General features: G+C 42.0%; 1 protein-coding gene across 3 annotated transcripts in view; it reads left to right on the forward strand.

The window, feature by feature from the left end:
* Positions 1-16,872, forward strand: part of HS3ST5 (heparan sulfate-glucosamine 3-sulfotransferase 5) — a 189,385-nt gene extending 172,513 nt beyond the window's left edge. For all 3 annotated transcript variants that reach the window (XM_054174098.1, XM_054174097.1, XM_054174099.1), the window contains 2 exons: positions 10,396-10,534; positions 15,148-16,872. In XM_054174098.1, coding sequence (XP_054030073.1) covers positions 10,428-10,534; positions 15,148-16,078 — 1,038 coding nt within the window. In that variant the 5' untranslated portion in view covers positions 10,396-10,427 and the 3' untranslated portion in view covers positions 16,079-16,872. The remainder of the gene's footprint in view (positions 1-10,395; positions 10,535-15,147) is intronic.
* The last annotated feature ends 1,363 nt before the right edge of the window (positions 16,873-18,235 follow it).

The following is an 18,235-nucleotide window of genomic DNA, read 5'->3' on the forward strand; positions in this document are numbered from 1 at the left end:
CAGTGTTGAGGCTGCAGCCAGCCCATGATCCCAAAAGGTGTTAGGATGGAGGTTCTGTAAATGAGCATCAGGAACAAAGCCAAACCAGACAGATACATTGACTAATCACCACTACAAACGTGAACTGCATAGGCCAGAGGTTATTTCAAGTTCCTGGATACATTACATGAGCTTTACATCTAGATACACCATGGTTTCCTTTTCTCCCTCTCCTTTCACTGATTTACCACTAAATATGTGGCAGACAAGTGACAGCCTCTTCTGTTGGCATCATTTCTAGCATGTTTTACCATGCAGACAAAATGCGTCTGAATCCAAAACCATGGACAGTCCATGTGGTGACTGTCTGTATGATGGGTAAGAAGTTAAGACCAAGATTAGGCTGCAAAAAAAAATGTTCAGACTCACTCGAATTATTTTTTTTCATTACATTAGCCTGGAGAAGAGGAGGTTCAGGGGAGACCTTATTGCTCTCTACAACTACCTGAAGGGAAGTTGTAGCCAGGAGGAGGTTGGTCTCTTCTCCCAGGCAACCAGCACCAGAACAAGAGGACGCAGTCTCAGGCTGCACCAGGGGAAGTTTAGGCTGGAGGTGAGGAGAAAGTTCTTCACTGAGAGAGTTGTTAGCCATTGGAATGTGCTGCCCAGGGAGGTGGTGGAGTCACCATCCCTGGAGGTGTTCAAGAGGGGACTGAACGTGGCACTTAGTGCCATGGTCTAGTAGTCATGAGGTGCTGAGTGGCAGGTTGGACTTGATGATCTTTGAGGTCTTTTCCAACCTTATTGACTCTATGATTCTATGTCCACATATGCACAGAAGGGAGGTGGGGGGTGTGTGTGTGTGTGTTTGTGATCTCATACACTGGCATTTTTTCACACTGGTGTGGCCGTTTCAAACCACCACAACTGGGGAGTAAAAGCTATGAGCAAAGGTCTACTTAGGTGGTTTTTACTGAGTGCAGTGTACCAACAAAATGTATTTGCAAGTTGGTTAAGTTTGGGCTGTTAGTTTTCCCATCACTGCTTTTGACTCTGAGTAATGTTGTGCATTTCAGTCAGTTTTGCTACTTTACTAAAGGAAAGTCACAGCAAACAGAACTGTGCAGAGTTGCAGGAGGGCTATCACTGGAGGTCTTTAAGGAAAGATTGGATGTGGCACTCGGTGGCATGGTTTAGCTGATGCCATGGTGTTAGGTCATAGACTGCACTTGATGATCTCAGAGGTCTTTTCCAGCCTCAATAATTCTGCGAGTCTGTGATCTAGATTTTGCCAACATAATGGCTAAGAGGAGAATTTACTTCAATTGTCCTTCAGTTTTAATTAATTAAAGAATTTCAAAGTGTCTTTCATATATTTTATTTCAGGTATTATTTAGGAAAAGGTAGTTTTTTCGCAGGGGAAAAAAAAAAGGAGCAATAGCCTACAAGCAAAGCAGTGGAAAAGTCACTTTATTTCTCATTGAATTACATTAAGCAATACTTCTCTGCCTTTATGCCCTCCTTGGTGCAGTGAAACTGTTCATGGCAAAGATAAGACTCTAAATGAAGGGCAGAAGAAGAAAGCTCTGGCTACCTACCTGTTTAACTTTCTCTCTGAGGACTTATAATCTTTTTAAGTCTTTCCCAGAACTGAAAACCAAACCCTTACACTCATTTGGCAGTGCTGTTGGCCCTTTTTATGGTTTCTCTTTTGACTTTTGCAGCCATTCTTTCCCTTCTCTTCCATTTCACTGTGTTTTGCTCCTCAACCTCCTTTTTTCCCTTTTTGATTGCTATTTTTGGGTGCAGCTGTTGTAATGCCATCTGGAAGAAAAGAGGCTGGTATTCTCTTTTGAAGACTGTAAAATTAGTATCTATTATACACTTTTTGCAGTCAGCATTGCACTTCCCCAGGTTTTCTGTCTTAGTGTCATCAGCTCCACTATCCCTGACAAATGGAGCAGACAAGGAAGGTGATCATTTCAGAAGAAAAGGAGGGAAGTAGCTGGGGAAACACCATTAATTCCAAGAAAAGGGCCAACCCTATCAGATTAATCTTGTGCTCTATGAAGAGCAGTGCAGGGTAATATACTCAGGATGCTGGCAAGGAGACAAGCATCTGTATTTTTGGACTAATGAAGTCCTATTAAGATCTATGTGCTTGGAAGCATTCCTGGAGTACTGTAGCTAAGCATGGATCATGGCAACCTAGTCATCATTCAGCAGAACGTGGCTGCCTGCCTGGCTGGCTCAGATGCAATAAGGCAGTTTTCCTAAGCAGATGTGTCTGAGACCTCAAGGGCATCAAAGCGTCTGAGATTCGTAACCACTATGACAAGCTGGCAGCATATCTGTTTGGCACAGGGCACTGCGAAGGCAGTAGTGGGCTTTGAAGTTGTTTCTCTCCTCCCAAAAGCATCTTGCTCGATGTCTTTCAGTAAGATGCAAAAAAAAAGATGAGGAGGTCAGGCTGAGAAAGGAATGTGATAAAGAGCTGGTTTGGGCCTTCTGTGCTGTTGTCACTTGACAAAGCACCTACCTAGAGAGAGCAAAACTATGGATGGATGAGCCTTGAAGGGGTATGGAGTCACATGTCCTGTGGGCAGTGGACTAAATAAATAGCCATTGCCACTCTTTATAGGCTTCAGAGAACTCAGCTCTCTGTGTACATCACCCAAGACAGCCCTGATGGGTTTGGGATTATGAATCATCATTTTGGAGATGGTCTCCCAGAGCAAAGCAGGCTTTCACCACTTCTTTACACATAGAGCTGGTCTCAAGGGCAGCTTAAGCTGCAAGAGGCAGTCCCAGATGTCAAAATTCTGTAACTGCAGGCTTTAAATAAAGAGAAAGTTTGGTGTGCTTTGTTGTTATTTTTTATAAGTTATTATCACAGCTGTGACACAAGGTTATAGGAAATCTTTATGTTAGACTTTATCTGCATCATTTACTGTTTTCCATCAGCTTTGCTGGCATTTTCTTCTCCTCTCTTTCAGTCAATATGAGCCATGAGGAGAAAAGGACATGTTTAGCACCCAGGGACTTGTTCCATGTGGTGAACACAGCTCCTTCCCTCACAAGCTGGGTTGAGCAAGCAGGCATTCATTTTACTGTATCCCATCCTACTCCTATGCTAGGGAGAAAAAGTCCAACCACTGTAATTATTCACCTGAATTACATTTCTCCTTGATTAGGAAAATATGAACCATCAAGTAAAATTTTAAATAGAAATAAATCCAAATTCCATTTCTGAAGGCTCAGCACTTTACTGCTCCTTCAGGGGAACAAAAATGATATTTGCAAAGCTTTCAGTTCCCTTTATGTATTTAACTTTATTATGTCAAAAAGGGGAAGAATTTTGTCTGTTCAATGTTATTATTATAGAAAAATTCTCTCTCTAATGAAAAATAATGTTCTGCTTAATGGTAATTATTCCAGGTCTTTAATGTTGTCCAAATGGTGCACTAGTACTCCTGCAATTAAGCCCTTGAAGTGAAGGGTACTGGGGAAAAAGTACAGCAGGACTATACCTTTACTTTGCCACCAGCCTAGACCTCCACCCGTGGTGAGACAGCACAAGAGGAAAGGGAGGGCCTGGAGAAGACTAAAGGAGAAAGAACAGGACCAGCTATTCCAGCCAGACAGTGGAGATTATCATGAGATGATGCACACATTTTGAGGGCTAAATTCCCTCCTTTCCCAAACACCAGGTGATTTCCAAGCCCAGAAAAAGTCCAATCGCCTAATTTCTATAAATGCTACTCAGACAAAGCTGCAGCTAACAGTCAAGAAACAGGATGCAAAAATCAAGAGAAATGAAAGCATCCCAAGTGATCAGTTCCCTGACTTCTTTTCTCAGTTACTGTATTTAAATGCCACATAAACTCAAAGAGCTCTTTTGAGTGTACGAAGACAAATATTTGTTGATCAACAGATGACCCCTGCTGGTGTGCAGAATCAAAAAAGCTGTGCCAGCTGAGAAATTCAACTGAAAATGCACTTTGTATTTATTATTTTTCCAGCCTCCTTCATGCATATTTACCTGTGATTTGTACATCACTGTGATTAATCACACCACTCCATCAAGACTGTATCCCTTCAGTCTGTTTAATCAAAGGACTGTATGTTGCCTTTCTTTCTTACACTTCTATCCCCAATCAGCCACATGCTACAATTTATCAATAGCAGCTTCTAAGCTCTGCTCTCTGTGTCCAAACATTTCCCTCTGATCATTTTCAAACAAGTTCCTGGTGATCTTTTTGTCTCACGATCTGTTTATTTGGAATAGAGGATTATAGCAACAGCTTCTGTTTTCAGTGCTTCCACACAACTTGTGCTGGTATCAAACACAGACTTTTATCAGTAACATTGTCATTATTGGTATGGCTTATTCTGTTTTCTCCTCCTCGTTTGACTTTGACCTGACTTGAACTTAAAGCTAACTTTCAGAGGAGTTCACCCAAAATTCACATTATTTGGCCAGCATGTGCAGTACCTCCCTTTATCCATGATCACTTCATCTTCTCAGGAACAGTCCAGCTCTTTTCCAAATGGCACTACCATGAAAGCTCTATGGAGCTGGAGTCTGTTCTCTTGGCAACTCACTCAAAAACCCCTAGTCCTCTCAACAGCAAGGATGGGAACATGGACAAGGAGGTTAAGTGAGGTGTGCACAGCAATAGACTGATGAGCTTTCTTTCTACTGCTACATGAAGCTTCCTTTTTTAACTTTGCCACATGAATGTGAGTTACTTCAGTTGTGCATCAGGAACCACAAAGCACATTACATTTTCCCCCCTACATGACACTGCACACACTTCCATTTCTGGAAATTTTGCTTTCCACATTAGGAATTCTTTGTGTTGGGGGTTTTATTTGTGCATTGTGACTGTGTGGAGAGTAAAGAAGGGACGTGGATCACACACGGATTGCTCAGGATAGATTTTTCTTGGAGAACAAACTTTATGAGGACCAACTGAGGAAGCTGGGGCTGTGAGTTCAGAAAAGAGGAGACTGAGTCGAGACCTCATTGCTGTCTACAGCTATCTGAAAGGAGGTTGTGGAGTAGCTGGTGCTGGTCTCATCTCACAGGTAATTTGTTATAAAACAAGAGGCAATGGCCTCAAGCTACAACTGGGTAGGTTTAGAGTAGACATTAAGAAAATATTTTTCATAGCAAGAGTGGTCAGGGATTGGTGTGTGCTGCCCAGGGAGGTGGTGTGTTTAAAGGTCATTTGGATGTGGTGCTTGGGGAGATGGTTTAAGGGTGAACTTTGGAGAGCAGGCTTATTAGTTGGGCTTGATGATCCTGAGGGTCTTTTCCAATCTGAATGTTTCTGTGATTCTGATGTAAGCCCACTGGAGAAGTGCAACTCTACTCTGGCATCTCTTTTGCCATCTGCATGGCCCAGTGCCAATGATCCTCTGTGCCCTTTCTTGCTGATGAGCCATCAACCCTCTTCCTTTGGTCCCTCAGCCTGGGTGGGGGAAGCTGGGTGGAAAAACAGTTGAAGAGAAGACTACATGAGATGATCTGCTCTTAACCACACAGGAAGAACAGCTATCTGCCCCCATACTCCTACATCTCAATTCCTCTTCAAAGAACACCCTTCATCCAAGCTTCAGCCAAGCTCCACTTCCCCAGCTCTTATCCCTCCTTTGACCCCTTCTAGGGCTGTGCTTGGAAGCAAGTCCTCTTAGCCAGTCTGGAAGCCCACCCCAGTATTTATCACAGTCAGCATCTTCCAGAGATGGGGAATCATGGTGGAGTCCTCATCCTGCAAAGCATGAAGGGGAGAGATAGACCTAAGGACCTTCTCAAACAGCAGTTAGTCCTGAGGAGACACACTGTGAAGCTCAAAAATATTCTATTGTTGCCAAGTGCAAACCAATTTTCTTGGCCTCACACAGCCAGGCAGCTGGCAAGGAGTAAGCTCTGAAAGCCAGTCTGTGCTTGACAGCCTTCTCTTCAAGATAAGGTAGCTTTAAACCCCAAACCCATCAGTTCATCACAGCTACCATATTAAGTTTTGATTTCTATGTACAGTAAAAAATGAAGTATGCCCTTAAAGATGCTGACTTGGTCTAGTGGAAGGTGTCCATGCCCATGGCAAGGGGGTTGGAACTAGATCACAGAATCATAAAGTCACCAGGGTTGGAAGTGGCCTCTAAAGGTCATCTGTTTAACCCTCCCTGCCTCCCCCACCTCCAGCCTCGAGCTTCCCAAAGCAGCTCCTTCTCCAGCACCAGGGCCAAGAGCCTCAACCAGCCAAGATACCACACAGAGGAGCTCAGCCCCAGCAAGGAGCCCCAGCCAGCACCCGTGGATGATATTGGAGTAAGCACAAATTGGAGTAGTTGTCAGTCATGGCCCTACCTGACCGGGGGGCCACCAGGCCCCCCGGCCTTTGTTGTTCACCACCACCATCACCCAGTGTGCACCATGGGCACTCACCTGTGATGAGAGGAGGATCCCTCAGCCCAAATGGGCTCAGCTTAGGGCTTCTGCCTTTCCTGGGGCTGCTTATAAAGGGGAGTGGGTAGGGCAGACAAAGTGGCCACACCTGGGGTGGGAGGAGACTCCAACAGAGCCCAGGTGCTCTGAGTTTGGGGAGGAAAATGGGGTGGGTGGAAAAGGGGCAGATCTGGTGGGAGAGGGGAGGTGGTGGTGAAAGAAGGGGATTTTGAAATAACTTTATTTTCCATACAGCTTTCATAATGCACAACTGCAGTTCATGGTTTGCTTTGCCTCCATGCAAAAAGAACAAACCCATCAATAGTTCACAAACAAAGCTCAGTGGTGGCTCTTACTATGAAATCTTTCTATCATTATCATTTTACTTGTGGGGAAACCTGTGCTTTTCAGACCAAAATAGTAAGTTTTAACAAAACAAGCAAGCAAACAAAAAAAGTTCTCCAAGTGTGAATTTGCTCCCTGGATACCAGCAGACAACTCCAAGTGATTACAGCCCATCCCAGGAGGAAGAGCTAAGGTTGCATTAGCATGAACCTCGCTGCCTCACTCTGTCTTTCAGAGATCAAAGTGTTACTGAAGTGCACATCCTGAAAGAGCATCAGACATGACAAAACAATTCTGACAAGCTGTTAGCACATTTTTCTGCAGTGAAACTGAAAGGATTACAGAGTTAATGACCAAGCCTTTTAAATCACAAGCTCACCCACTTCCTCTTCACCCTTCCACATGCAATCGTCTCTTCCCTCCTCTGACCATCCCATTCAGAAAAAAATCGAGCCAGTTTCTCTCTCCTGAGTCTCTGCTGCACTGCTGGCCTTGTTTTTCTGGTTTAAGAGCTTATCCACAATGTTTTTCTCAGAAATAAATCACATTAAGGTGTTGTTTTATTATGCATGAAATATCTTGGTGTGTTCCTTCTACTGTGGTTGCAACAGGTCCTAACAAACAAAGGAATGGTCATTACATCTATGAAGGAGGTGGGAGAACACACAGGATGCAATGCTAAAGAAGAAAGAGCAGGAAACCAATAACATTAGGACACTAGGAGGAAAAAATCACAGAAAGAGTGGTCAGGCATTGGAATCTGCTGCCCAGGGAGGTGGTGGAGTCATTGACTCTGGATGTGTTTAAAGGTCATTTGGATGTGGTGCTTGGGGATATTGTTTTGAGGTGAACATTGTAGAGTAGGGTTCTCGGTTGGACTTGGTGATCCTGAGGGTCTTTTCCAACCTGAATGTTTCTGATGCAAGCCCACAGGAGAAGTGCAATTCTACAGTGGCATCTTTTTTGGTGGAAAGTTCCACATTCAGCATCCATCTACTGGTAAAGTTCTGCCTGTGGCTTTCCCTGCCCTCTTCCTACTGGTCAGCAGCTTGCATGCCAGTTCAGTTGTCATCCCTGACTGAACACACAACCTTTTTAAACGCCTTTATTTACCTCCAATAACTGCTAAAATCTTGTCACTTTGCATTACATTTTATCTTGCCTTCTGGCTCCTTGTTAAACCTAAAAGCATGCATTCCTCTCAGAAAACTTTGTGCAGCTGATATTGTCCCAGAGTTTTCACCTCTTCCTTTTTGTTTCTTCTTGCCATTTCATTTCAGTGTTGCCACATTAGTCTCCAGCAACATTTCTGCCTTAGGGATGTTCACCTTAATCTCATTCTGGTTGCATTAAACCCATGATTTAAATAGAAAAGTTTCTTCAGTCCTCATCTGTGTCACATAGAGCTACCTCAGTGCATCCATTGTAAGATGTGGCCTGAGATGTTATTTCTCTACAGTATTTTTTATCATGACAAAAACCTAACATCTGAGGAATGTATTACTGATGGCACAACCTCCCTGCTACAAAAGTCCTTCTGTGGACTTTAAATTAGATGCTGAAAGTGAGGACAAAAATTAAACAAGAAAATAAACAATGTTATAGATGCATAGTGAGCGTTTAATACTTGTCACCCCATGGAAAAGTTTTCTGTACTCAGAAACTTGCAAGCAAGTAGAGCAAATAGAAATGGGTTGGGTATTTTGCACTGAATCTTGTTGCAAACATTAATACTGAGGTCATGAGAACTTGTGAAATGTCTTTCAGGAAATACTTTGTCATGAATTGATTTCATTATGGTCTGATGACCTCCACAGCATTAGTGAGGCTTGCAGGTAGAATTTAACTGTGGTCCAAGAGCCTGTATAAGGGAGCACATGGGGACATCACTTCAGTTTCATGTACAGAGGGCTCTGTGTGTGTGTGTGTGTACACACACATATATATATAATATACAGATATATGTTTTGTGAAAGATCAAGATCAAAATCACCTGCTGTAATGCTGAAATGGTGCTCTCTCTCTTTTAGAGAGAGAAGCACTTAAGGATTTAGAACTGGAAACCCGTGAGAATTTGTGATCATCATCATCACCAATGTCCTTCTCTTGCCTCTTTTTTTAAATTAAATAATTTATTTTTTAAAGTGAATAGCAGTAGCACATCAACATACAGCATCACTGCAGTTTTCTTAACCATTAAGCTTCAACTACAGATTTTCTCCCTTCCTCAGTGTTTAGGATTCCTCATTTACATGTCATTTTTATGCTTCCTTTTCAATGCTAAGAAAAAATATACCAAAAAACCCCCAAACAAACAAATAAAAGAGGCAAAAGTTTATCATGTAGTTAGGGTACTAGAGAGGAATTCAGACATTTTACACTGAATCCTACTGCTGCTACAGGTTTTCCCTGTGACCTTGAGCAAATCACTTAATCTCTGTGTACTTCTGCTCCTCATTTATATTTTAAAGGTTGATAATACTTCTTCTGCCTCTCTATTTACATTGCAAACCCCTTTTACTCTGTGTTTTATGTGATTATTGTTGCAATAAGGATCTTATCTAAGAATTCTTATTATAGAGAGGCTTTAATCTATGTAAAAAGCAATATATCATGTAGGATAGATTATCCTGTATGATAGGTTATCCTGAGCTATGATCTGGGTGTATGAGGAGCTGTTGTTGTTGTTGTTGTTACATTAGAAGTGTATTAGAGACTCAGTCAGACTCAGAGCTCAAGAAAGGACCAAATGGTCTCATAAAGGCTTTATAGGAGGAAAATATAGTGCTTGGAAATGACTCTTCTCCCACCCTTGGAAAAAAAACAATATGGAGTGGCTTGCATCCATGCCATTAGACCAAGCTAGCACTAAGGCAAGCAGGCTGTTCCTGGCTCATGGTAGCTCCAAGACTGTATACTGGTGTATCTTGAAGTGACAGCCTAGGCTAGAGTCAGGCAGATGAAGTGCTTAAGATGTTCTCCACAGAACAGCCCAAGCTGATGCCCAGCACAGGGAGGGCTGATAAGATGTTCTGATGTCAAAAAGTCATCCTTGTGTCCTTCCCAGCTACATGTTTCTCAGGCCTATCATCTTGGGCTTGCTGGCACAGATCAGGAAATACAATGATTTAGATTTTTCTCCAGCTCACACTCTAATAATAAGAGAGGCATAGTAAGACAGGTCCCCACACACTGTGCCCAGAGGATCTGCAAGCCTAATTCCTGATTGTTGCTGCTTCACTTGGCAGCAGAGCATTTAAATCTCTGTTGAAATCTAGCCCAGGCTGATTTTGAAGGGCTTAAAGTCTAAACATATTTACTTAGCAAAAGATCCTATTACAACACAAGCCTTTACATAGTCAAGACCCACAGTGTGGCTGTCAGACCTGGCAATGGTGAGTGTAGCTGAACTGTCACCTCCAGAATTAACATCTGGTGCCAGACACATTGCCAGGTGTTGCCATGTGGGACAGAAAAACAGTAGAAAACAAACAAAAAAAAAGGTTTTAACCACTTGCTCTACAGTTGGAAAGGATTTTGCAAGCGTGACTTAATCACTTGCAACAACTGATTGGACTGCTTTCTGATGAGTGTTTTATGTGTTCTTGTCTCTGCAGACTGAAGAAGTCCTGAAGATTGATGGAGGGCCATGCTATTCAAACAGCAGGTGTTGCTGAGACAGAAGCTCTTTGTGCTAGGCAGCCTTGCTATTGGAAGTCTCCTATATCTAGTTGCCAGAGTTGGGAGCTTGGATAGGTAAGTCATTAAGTATTAATTATAAACGGGTTAAGATTGCCTGAGTATTGTATTGTATATGTTAGCGTTTACTCCTGTAGAGAAAGACAGAAAGACTGTCCTTTCTAGTAGTGTTTTCCATTGTGCTTGCTTTCCCTTTGAAGAAGTGAACAGGGAAATAAAGTTGCAGATCATCCCTGGCAAAGTATTTCTGTCTGTCCATTTGTATTCTGAACGTATCGGCGCTTGTGTTTGGAGAAGAAACAAAACAGCATCTAGCAGAAATGTCATTGCAGTAGCTCGTTTCTGTCTGTGTGCATCTGTGTGTTGACCTCTAGTTTCAGCAGAACAGTCAGGATATATTTATATATCATCTTTTTCTAAATTTATGAGTAAGCAATTAATGTGCTACAGCGGTAGTTAAAATTAAGTATGAGCCTGCAGAGTAGCTTGTCAAGTTTTGAACACTGTTTCACTTGAAAGATTGCTTCAGGGTTTGGGAATTTTAACGATGTTAATTAACCAGTATTTGCTGGAGCTGAATGTGCTAAATAAGTGGGGGGTTCTCTGCAAGTAATTTCCTGGAGAGCAGCAGCAAACCCAGCAGAGGAAATCAAAGAGTATTTGGCACTTTGGACCAGGCTGAGTTTTGACTGGTTATTGACAGTGCAACAGTAGTGCTGCCTGCGCTGACACTGCTCTTTCAAAGTGGCCTGGGCTTGTTCTGGTAGGTGCTACACAAAGACAGGACTGAAAAAGAAACAATTAATGAAACAAGACTCCAGGATTTCCAGAAGCTGGTGGACAGCTTGCCAGTGCTAATGGTCTATTAGTGTTCTTCTTTTAAATGACGGCAAATATTAATGGAGTTCAAAATTGTGACACCATGCTGTGTGAATATGTAGTGCGTGGAAAGTGAACTGAAAAGCAGAGCTATCTAGTGTCCATTCCTAGGTAATGTTGAGCTCCATCTGAGGTCACTGAGTGCTCTCTTCAGCTGCTTAAATCCACTCCAAAGGAAGAGGGAGACCCTGTACCCACTGCAAATTAAGCCTCAGAATTGTTATCTTTTTTCTGCAGTAGTCAAAGCATCTCTGATGCTTCAGAGGTAAAAACTGCACTGAGACTAATATGATTCTGTAAATGGAGGCAGAAAGCCTTACTGGTCCCTGCAAAAGTATATTTTATGCTCAGAGTCACTAAATCTAATTAACCTTATGCTATTATCTACACTTGCACATCTACCGAATTTACTGATGGCTATAAAATTATCTCGCCACAGTATTTGACTCCCTGACCCCCTGCAGCAGTGAATTCCACCAGTTTCATATATAACACTGCCAAGGGCAGGTTCTCTCTCCTGCATTACCCACCATAAAAAAGTACCACACTGCCAAAAAAGCAGTCCTTTACTTGGTCTTGCCATGAAAGAGAGAGAGAGACAGAGAGAAAGAAGCACTAGACAGGATGAGGCAGATGGATTCACTGGAGATGTTCTACCTCAGCACCAGGGCACAATCCAAATCAGTCAGTAAAAGGACACTCAGTAGCTTCAGTAGATTTAGGAATAATTAATGGTTGAGGAAGAAATGCAGATTAATTTAGTCTTAACTTATGATGCTCTGATTTGAACAAGAGATCTGAGGATGGCTCATCTAATAGCCTCAGATAAGGCTCTTTGGTGTGGAGGTTTCGAGACTTCTTAAACACGAAGGGCAATTACCACTACTTTATCTGATTGATTGGGTGATAAAGTCCAATACATTGAGCACTTCCCTCCAATGGAGGCCACTGTCCTTCAGCTCCTGGGTACATGAAGCTGCTTCCCATAAGGAAGCTCAGATAGATTCTGCATCCAGCAGTTCTGAGATCTGGATCAATCTTTGACTTTGTCCAACTCCCTCATTTACAGTGTGGGGAATCTCTTCACACGATTTCCATGCTCCAAACCACTCCTGCTGGAAACAGTTTTATAGTCTTTTGCCACTGTGACACCTCCATTGCATTCTGGGTGAGATATTCTGGAAGCATGCTCAATCAGGAGACAGAGAGCACTGCTACCTGTCATTAAGATTGCCTAAGCTCACTTTAGCTCTTTGAAATTTGTCAAAAATGCTGTTTCCCAAGATGAATTCCCAACCTGTTCTAGGGTGAGGTGTCCCTGCACATGGCAGGGGGGCTGGAACTTGATGGTCCTTGAGGTCCTTTTCAACCCTGACAATTCTGTGATTCTATGAATTGTTCCACAGTGGGTTTTGTCAAGAGTATTTGTGGATCTCTGCTGCAGTGGTTTGAGGAATAGTTTGGGGACAAAAACTTCAGTGCTGTAATAAATGTCATGTACTCTTTCTCTTTTGCAAAGGATTGTTGCTATAATGGGGGGAAAAGACACTAAAAAAGAAAATGGGAAAAAAAACCACATATGAGCATGTTGTAATATAACAGTAAATAATTCCACCTGGGTATTCAACTGCCAAGATCTTAATACTAAGTGCTTAATACCACCACTGCCAACATCTTTTAAAGGGTATTTTTTATTGTTTAGAGAGAGGAGGAAAAAAAAGGGAAAGAGTAAGAAACCTGAAATGTAAAGTGTTGAGGAACGACTTTTAACAGCATCCAATCTTTTCCCTTAGGCTAGAGGATGTCTTAAGTATTTATTTACTTTTAAAGGAAACCACCCTGTTTGACAAGCTGTTGTGTTACACTGAAGGCAGTGCTAACTTTCTTTTTGAGCAAAAGAGATAAAATTAGAGATGGGTCTGGAACTGGTACTGTGGAATCCTTTTTGCATGAAAACAAATAACAAATACACAGAAGGAGAGGGAAGAGGAGATCAGAGACAGCAACTGCAGCTTCTGTTTCTTATGCTTTTAACTGCCACCTTGCTGTTGTTGAAAGACTGTCTTACCAGCCACACCAGTCTCACCAAATGATACCACTGTCAAGACAAGATATTGCTTTCTGCTTGCTTCGTTGAGTGTTTTTTCATTGGCAGGTTTGCATTACTGTTGCAATGCTTCAGTCTTTGTGACCAAGTCAAGCTCTTATTCAGGTGATGACAGAGAGCAAAGGAAGAGACTAGATACTTGAGAAAAGAAATAACAACAGGGCCTCCCTTATCATCACACCTTCTAATTAGTCTGCAGGAGTTAGCTAGAGCTCCTATGAACCCAGCAATGTCATCTGGGTTGTTTCTTCAGCTCTGCCTGGACAGGCTATACCTCTCAGCATGTGGATAATCAAAGGAACAGCTAGCAGGTCAGCCGGGACGATCATTCTTACTTTGCCCCAGCCATCCATTGTCCTAGCATCAGTGTCAAATTAGAGACCCCAACAAGCAGTGATGGATGGAAAAGACATAAAGAAATAAATAATTCTGTCCTGAAAGCAGGGTTGAATAATATACAGTAAATGAGTGAGGGACCACATGCTGAGCAACCAGAATAAATACTGCATACCTAAACAGCTATTAATGAGCATTGCCCATCTGGTATACTGGCTAAGGCAGGGGTTCTCTGAAAAATAATAGCATGTGGCCATGTAATTTAAGAACCATATCACAATATATATGCACAGTGAGTCCATATTAAAATTGCTTAGGCAACCTTTGTTCTTACATATCCTTAATTTTGGAAAGCATGGCTCCACAAAATTATTAATGACATTTTTCTATAGGACTCCGGAAGCCCTCCACACCAATTTCATCTTCAGTGCAATACTGACCTGTGTAACAGCCAAAGAACTGGTTTGGGAGTGGAAGTGAGAGCTTACTCAAGGTTCTGTAGTAGCAAAATTTCAACATTTTCCTTACTGAATAATTTCTTGCATTCACTGACATCAAATGCAAGAAGGAAGCAGAAGAGGAGTGGAAAATAGGTGAAATAATTGCAGGTGACTATAAAAGAAGAGTGCAAAAATGCAGGTGGAAAGAAGAAACAGCAAGGCACAAAATGAGGTTCAGAAGGAGGATACATAAGTGATGATAAGAAAATAATTTATGTAATGCAATAAATGCATTTAAAAACCCTTTTCTTGCCATTCTTTCTGTGCCTTCCCAATCATGTCCTATTCATAGCCTTGGTCTTTTTGTTTCTGAATCACAGAGAAAACACTGGGCATCTTTTAAATGCTGAAGCTGATGCCTATAAAGCTGAGTTTCATCCCTTTTGCTTCACTAGAAAGGACAATTCTGGATCAGCAGCTAATAAAGTCAGCACAATGGGAGGCACAGGAAAGAAGTCAGGCTAGAACTGGAAAAGCTTTGGAAAGAGACAACCTAACCAACCTGGATTTTCAGATCAAAGTGACCAAATAAAACAAATCTCACTAAAGCTTTAAAAATTGCACAAAGTAATGAGGAATGTGGGAGGTGAGGCAAGGTTCCAGAAGCCCCAAGAACAGTAATTATAGTGCCTACAAAGCAGAAAGGAGGAGCTAGGAATTACTCAGCTAAATCACAGCATAAACGATCAAATGATTTGCCAGCAATTTCATCCCTGGCAGAATGAAATAAAAGTTGAAAGATGGGAACATCACATCACATCACTTTGTGAAAGGTTTCGTTGCCTCATGCAGGAAACTCATCTTAAGACATATCCTCTCTTTACAAATACCTCTCATTTTGCTTGCAGACTGCAGCCCCTCTGCCCTATCGACGGTCGGTTCGGCCCCCACGGCCAGGAGGAGATCCCGCTGCGAGCTCTGCAGTTCAAGCGAGGGCTGCTCCACGAATTCCGCAAAGGCAATGCCACCAAGGAACAAATCCGACTGCACAACCTGGTTCAGCAGCTGCCCAAGGCCATCATCATCGGGGTGAGGAAAGGAGGCACCCGAGCGCTACTGGAGATGCTGAACCTTCACCCCGCAGTGGTCAAAGCTTCTCAAGAGATTCACTTCTTTGATAACGATGAGAACTATGCCAAGGGGATCGAGTGGTACCGGAAAAAAATGCCCTTTTCATACCCTCATCAAATAACCATTGAGAAAAGCCCCGCGTACTTTATCACCGAGGAAGTACCTGAAAGGATTTACAAAATGAACTCATCTATCAAATTATTGATCATTGTCAGGGAACCTACCACAAGAGCTATTTCTGATTACACTCAGGTGCTGGAAGGTAAGGAAAGAAAGAACAAAACTTACTACAAGTTTGAGAAGCTGGCCATTGATCCTAATACCTGCGAAGTGAACACTAAGTATAAGGCGGTGAGAACCAGCATCTACACAAAACATCTGGAGAGGTGGTTGAAATACTTCCCAGTCGAGCAGTTTCATATCGTGGATGGAGACAGGCTCATCACAGAGCCACTGCCAGAACTCCAGCTGGTCGAGAGGTTCCTAAATCTTCCTCCAAGGATAAGTCAGTACAATTTATACTTCAACGCCACCAGAGGGTTTTACTGCTTGCGATTTAACATTGTCTTTAACAAGTGCCTGGCGGGGAGCAAGGGACGCATCCATCCAGAGGTGGACACCTCTGTCATTACCAAATTGCGCAAGTTCTTTCATCCTTTTAATCAAAAGTTTTACCAGATCACTGGGAGGACATTTAACTGGCCCTAGACTAAACTTCATTCAAGCCTTCCCGTTGCATCCCAGACGTGCAACAAAGGTCTCTGCTCAAATATGCACTTTTCATAGACACGGCTCACAAAGTAACTCTTTTTTCCATGCATACGTGTGCATATGCAGTGTGTGACCAAATATGCAGTGGGATCAGATTTTTTTCTACAGAGTAGTAACTAACCTAAATTGACTGTCAGCATAGTTGCATCTTTTAAGATCTAATAATAAAGGGGAAAGGAGGTATTTAGGGAAATCAGACACGGTTAAAAGGGTCAGTGTTCCTCTCGCTTAGTGAAGTGCTTGTGACACACTTATTGATCTCAGCACCATAAAAACCCATGTCAAAAGTCTGTGAAGCTGTGAGAAAGCATCATCTTCGAGGCTGTATTTGGTATGCATAGTGCTAAAGGAATACTGACACTTTAAACATAGTGCTGCATTTTTACAATGAGAGTGGGTAATACTATTTTCTTATTATTTGAGATGAATATCTTATCCCATGCCAACGACCTTGTTCCAGAGTTCTTGTGGTGAGTTTGCACTATTGTTTTATTGTATGGACCATAGTGTCACTTGTAGCATGTCAATCATGTGTCAACAGGAGGTCAAATGATTTCTTTCTTCTCTGCTTGTGTGTCGGTCGACAAAGCTAAATGTCGTGTACATAGTGTACAATGTTTGTAAATACCAGTTTCACACTAAGTAATTATATTTTGTAAACTGAATATGGCTATTTAATTTATTGTGGAAAAATTAAATTTATTGTGGTATTTAAAGAAAAAAAAAATGGAATGGATTAAAATTACCTATATGTGCAATGGCCTTTCACCTTTGCTTGCTGTACGTCTGTGTGGCCCCTCAGCCCAGACGGATCACGTGCACGTGTGTGAGAGAGAGCTGCATGTGTAAATGGAGTCTCCAGACAGGAGAGAAAACTGATAGATGTGGTGAAGCTGAGTTTATTAAAAAACTCACCCACCTGTGAATCTGGTGCAATGCACACCTCAAAGAACATTATTGCTGTTCTCTTGCAGCACTTGGCTAAAATTAATTCAGCTGCAGCAGCCCGTGAGGCTAAAGAATGACTGGGAAAGCTTGCTGTGACCACGGATAGCAGAAAAGCAGAGCTGCCATCAAAACCAAACTGACAGGCAGGCAAACAAGAGGAGAAGAAAAATATGAAGATTTCATCACCAAAAGCTGGTAATGTTTCAGAAGTTGAAGCAAACCACTGTGATACCTCTGCTTTTATCTGGTAATATATGCACTGTCTCCAAACAAACAACTGCAGGGCTGTTAGTACTGGTATAAACACACAGCTCATGGTTCCATTCAGTAAGTGACAAGAAATTAGCTCAGCAAATTAGTATTTTCATACTTTATACATTGCATGGCTCTTAAAGATTCATAAGCAAAAGACTAAAAGCACTTGAAAAATGTCTTTTAAAATAAGGAAGAAAAAACAAAGAGAGAAGTACGAAAGCAGAAAGGAAAACAACTACTTTAAGACTAACAGCGAAAGATTAATGGGGGCACACATTTTGGAAGGTATCCAGAACATCTGAATATTCTGATCTACAGTAGCAGAGTAGCTGGTAGTTCAGATTATAATAAGATCAAGCTTTCCCTGTGGGCTGTTTGTCTTGCTCAGTGATTTGAAAGCATTGCTTTTCTAAATAAGTGATTTTTAAAACTCTTGTGAGAGATTGCTGCTTGTCTTGCTGTATCTTTAATCATACATGCTAGCCCTGTGAGCAATGTGTCCTTTCTTCATGCTGCTTGGGAGCCTTGCCAACACACCACGGTAGAGCATATGAGACATTTTCTCCAGCAGCTACAGTGCTACTCATTGCTGACCTGTGTGAGAGCCATCTAACCTGCCCATGACCAGACATAAAGGCTGAGATATTTAACTCAACTAATAGTGTTCAATAGAAAGATTTTATCCCATTTAACATTTTTGCAGTCTTCAGGTGAGCAGGGAGAGTCCAGACAGCTTTGGCTGATACTAGTTTCATACAGTCCTGGCTACAAACTACAACTAAAGGCTGTGATGTATTTTCAGTAAAAGAGACAAATTAGGCCAAAGCTACCTCTAAGCATGAAATATACATTTGAAATGAATATCCTTCTGCACTGATCAGAAAAAGCACA

Source organism: Dryobates pubescens, chromosome 28 (assembly GCF_014839835.1).
Source record: "Dryobates pubescens isolate bDryPub1 chromosome 28, bDryPub1.pri, whole genome shotgun sequence".
NCBI lineage: Eukaryota > Metazoa > Chordata > Aves > Piciformes > Picidae > Dryobates > Dryobates pubescens.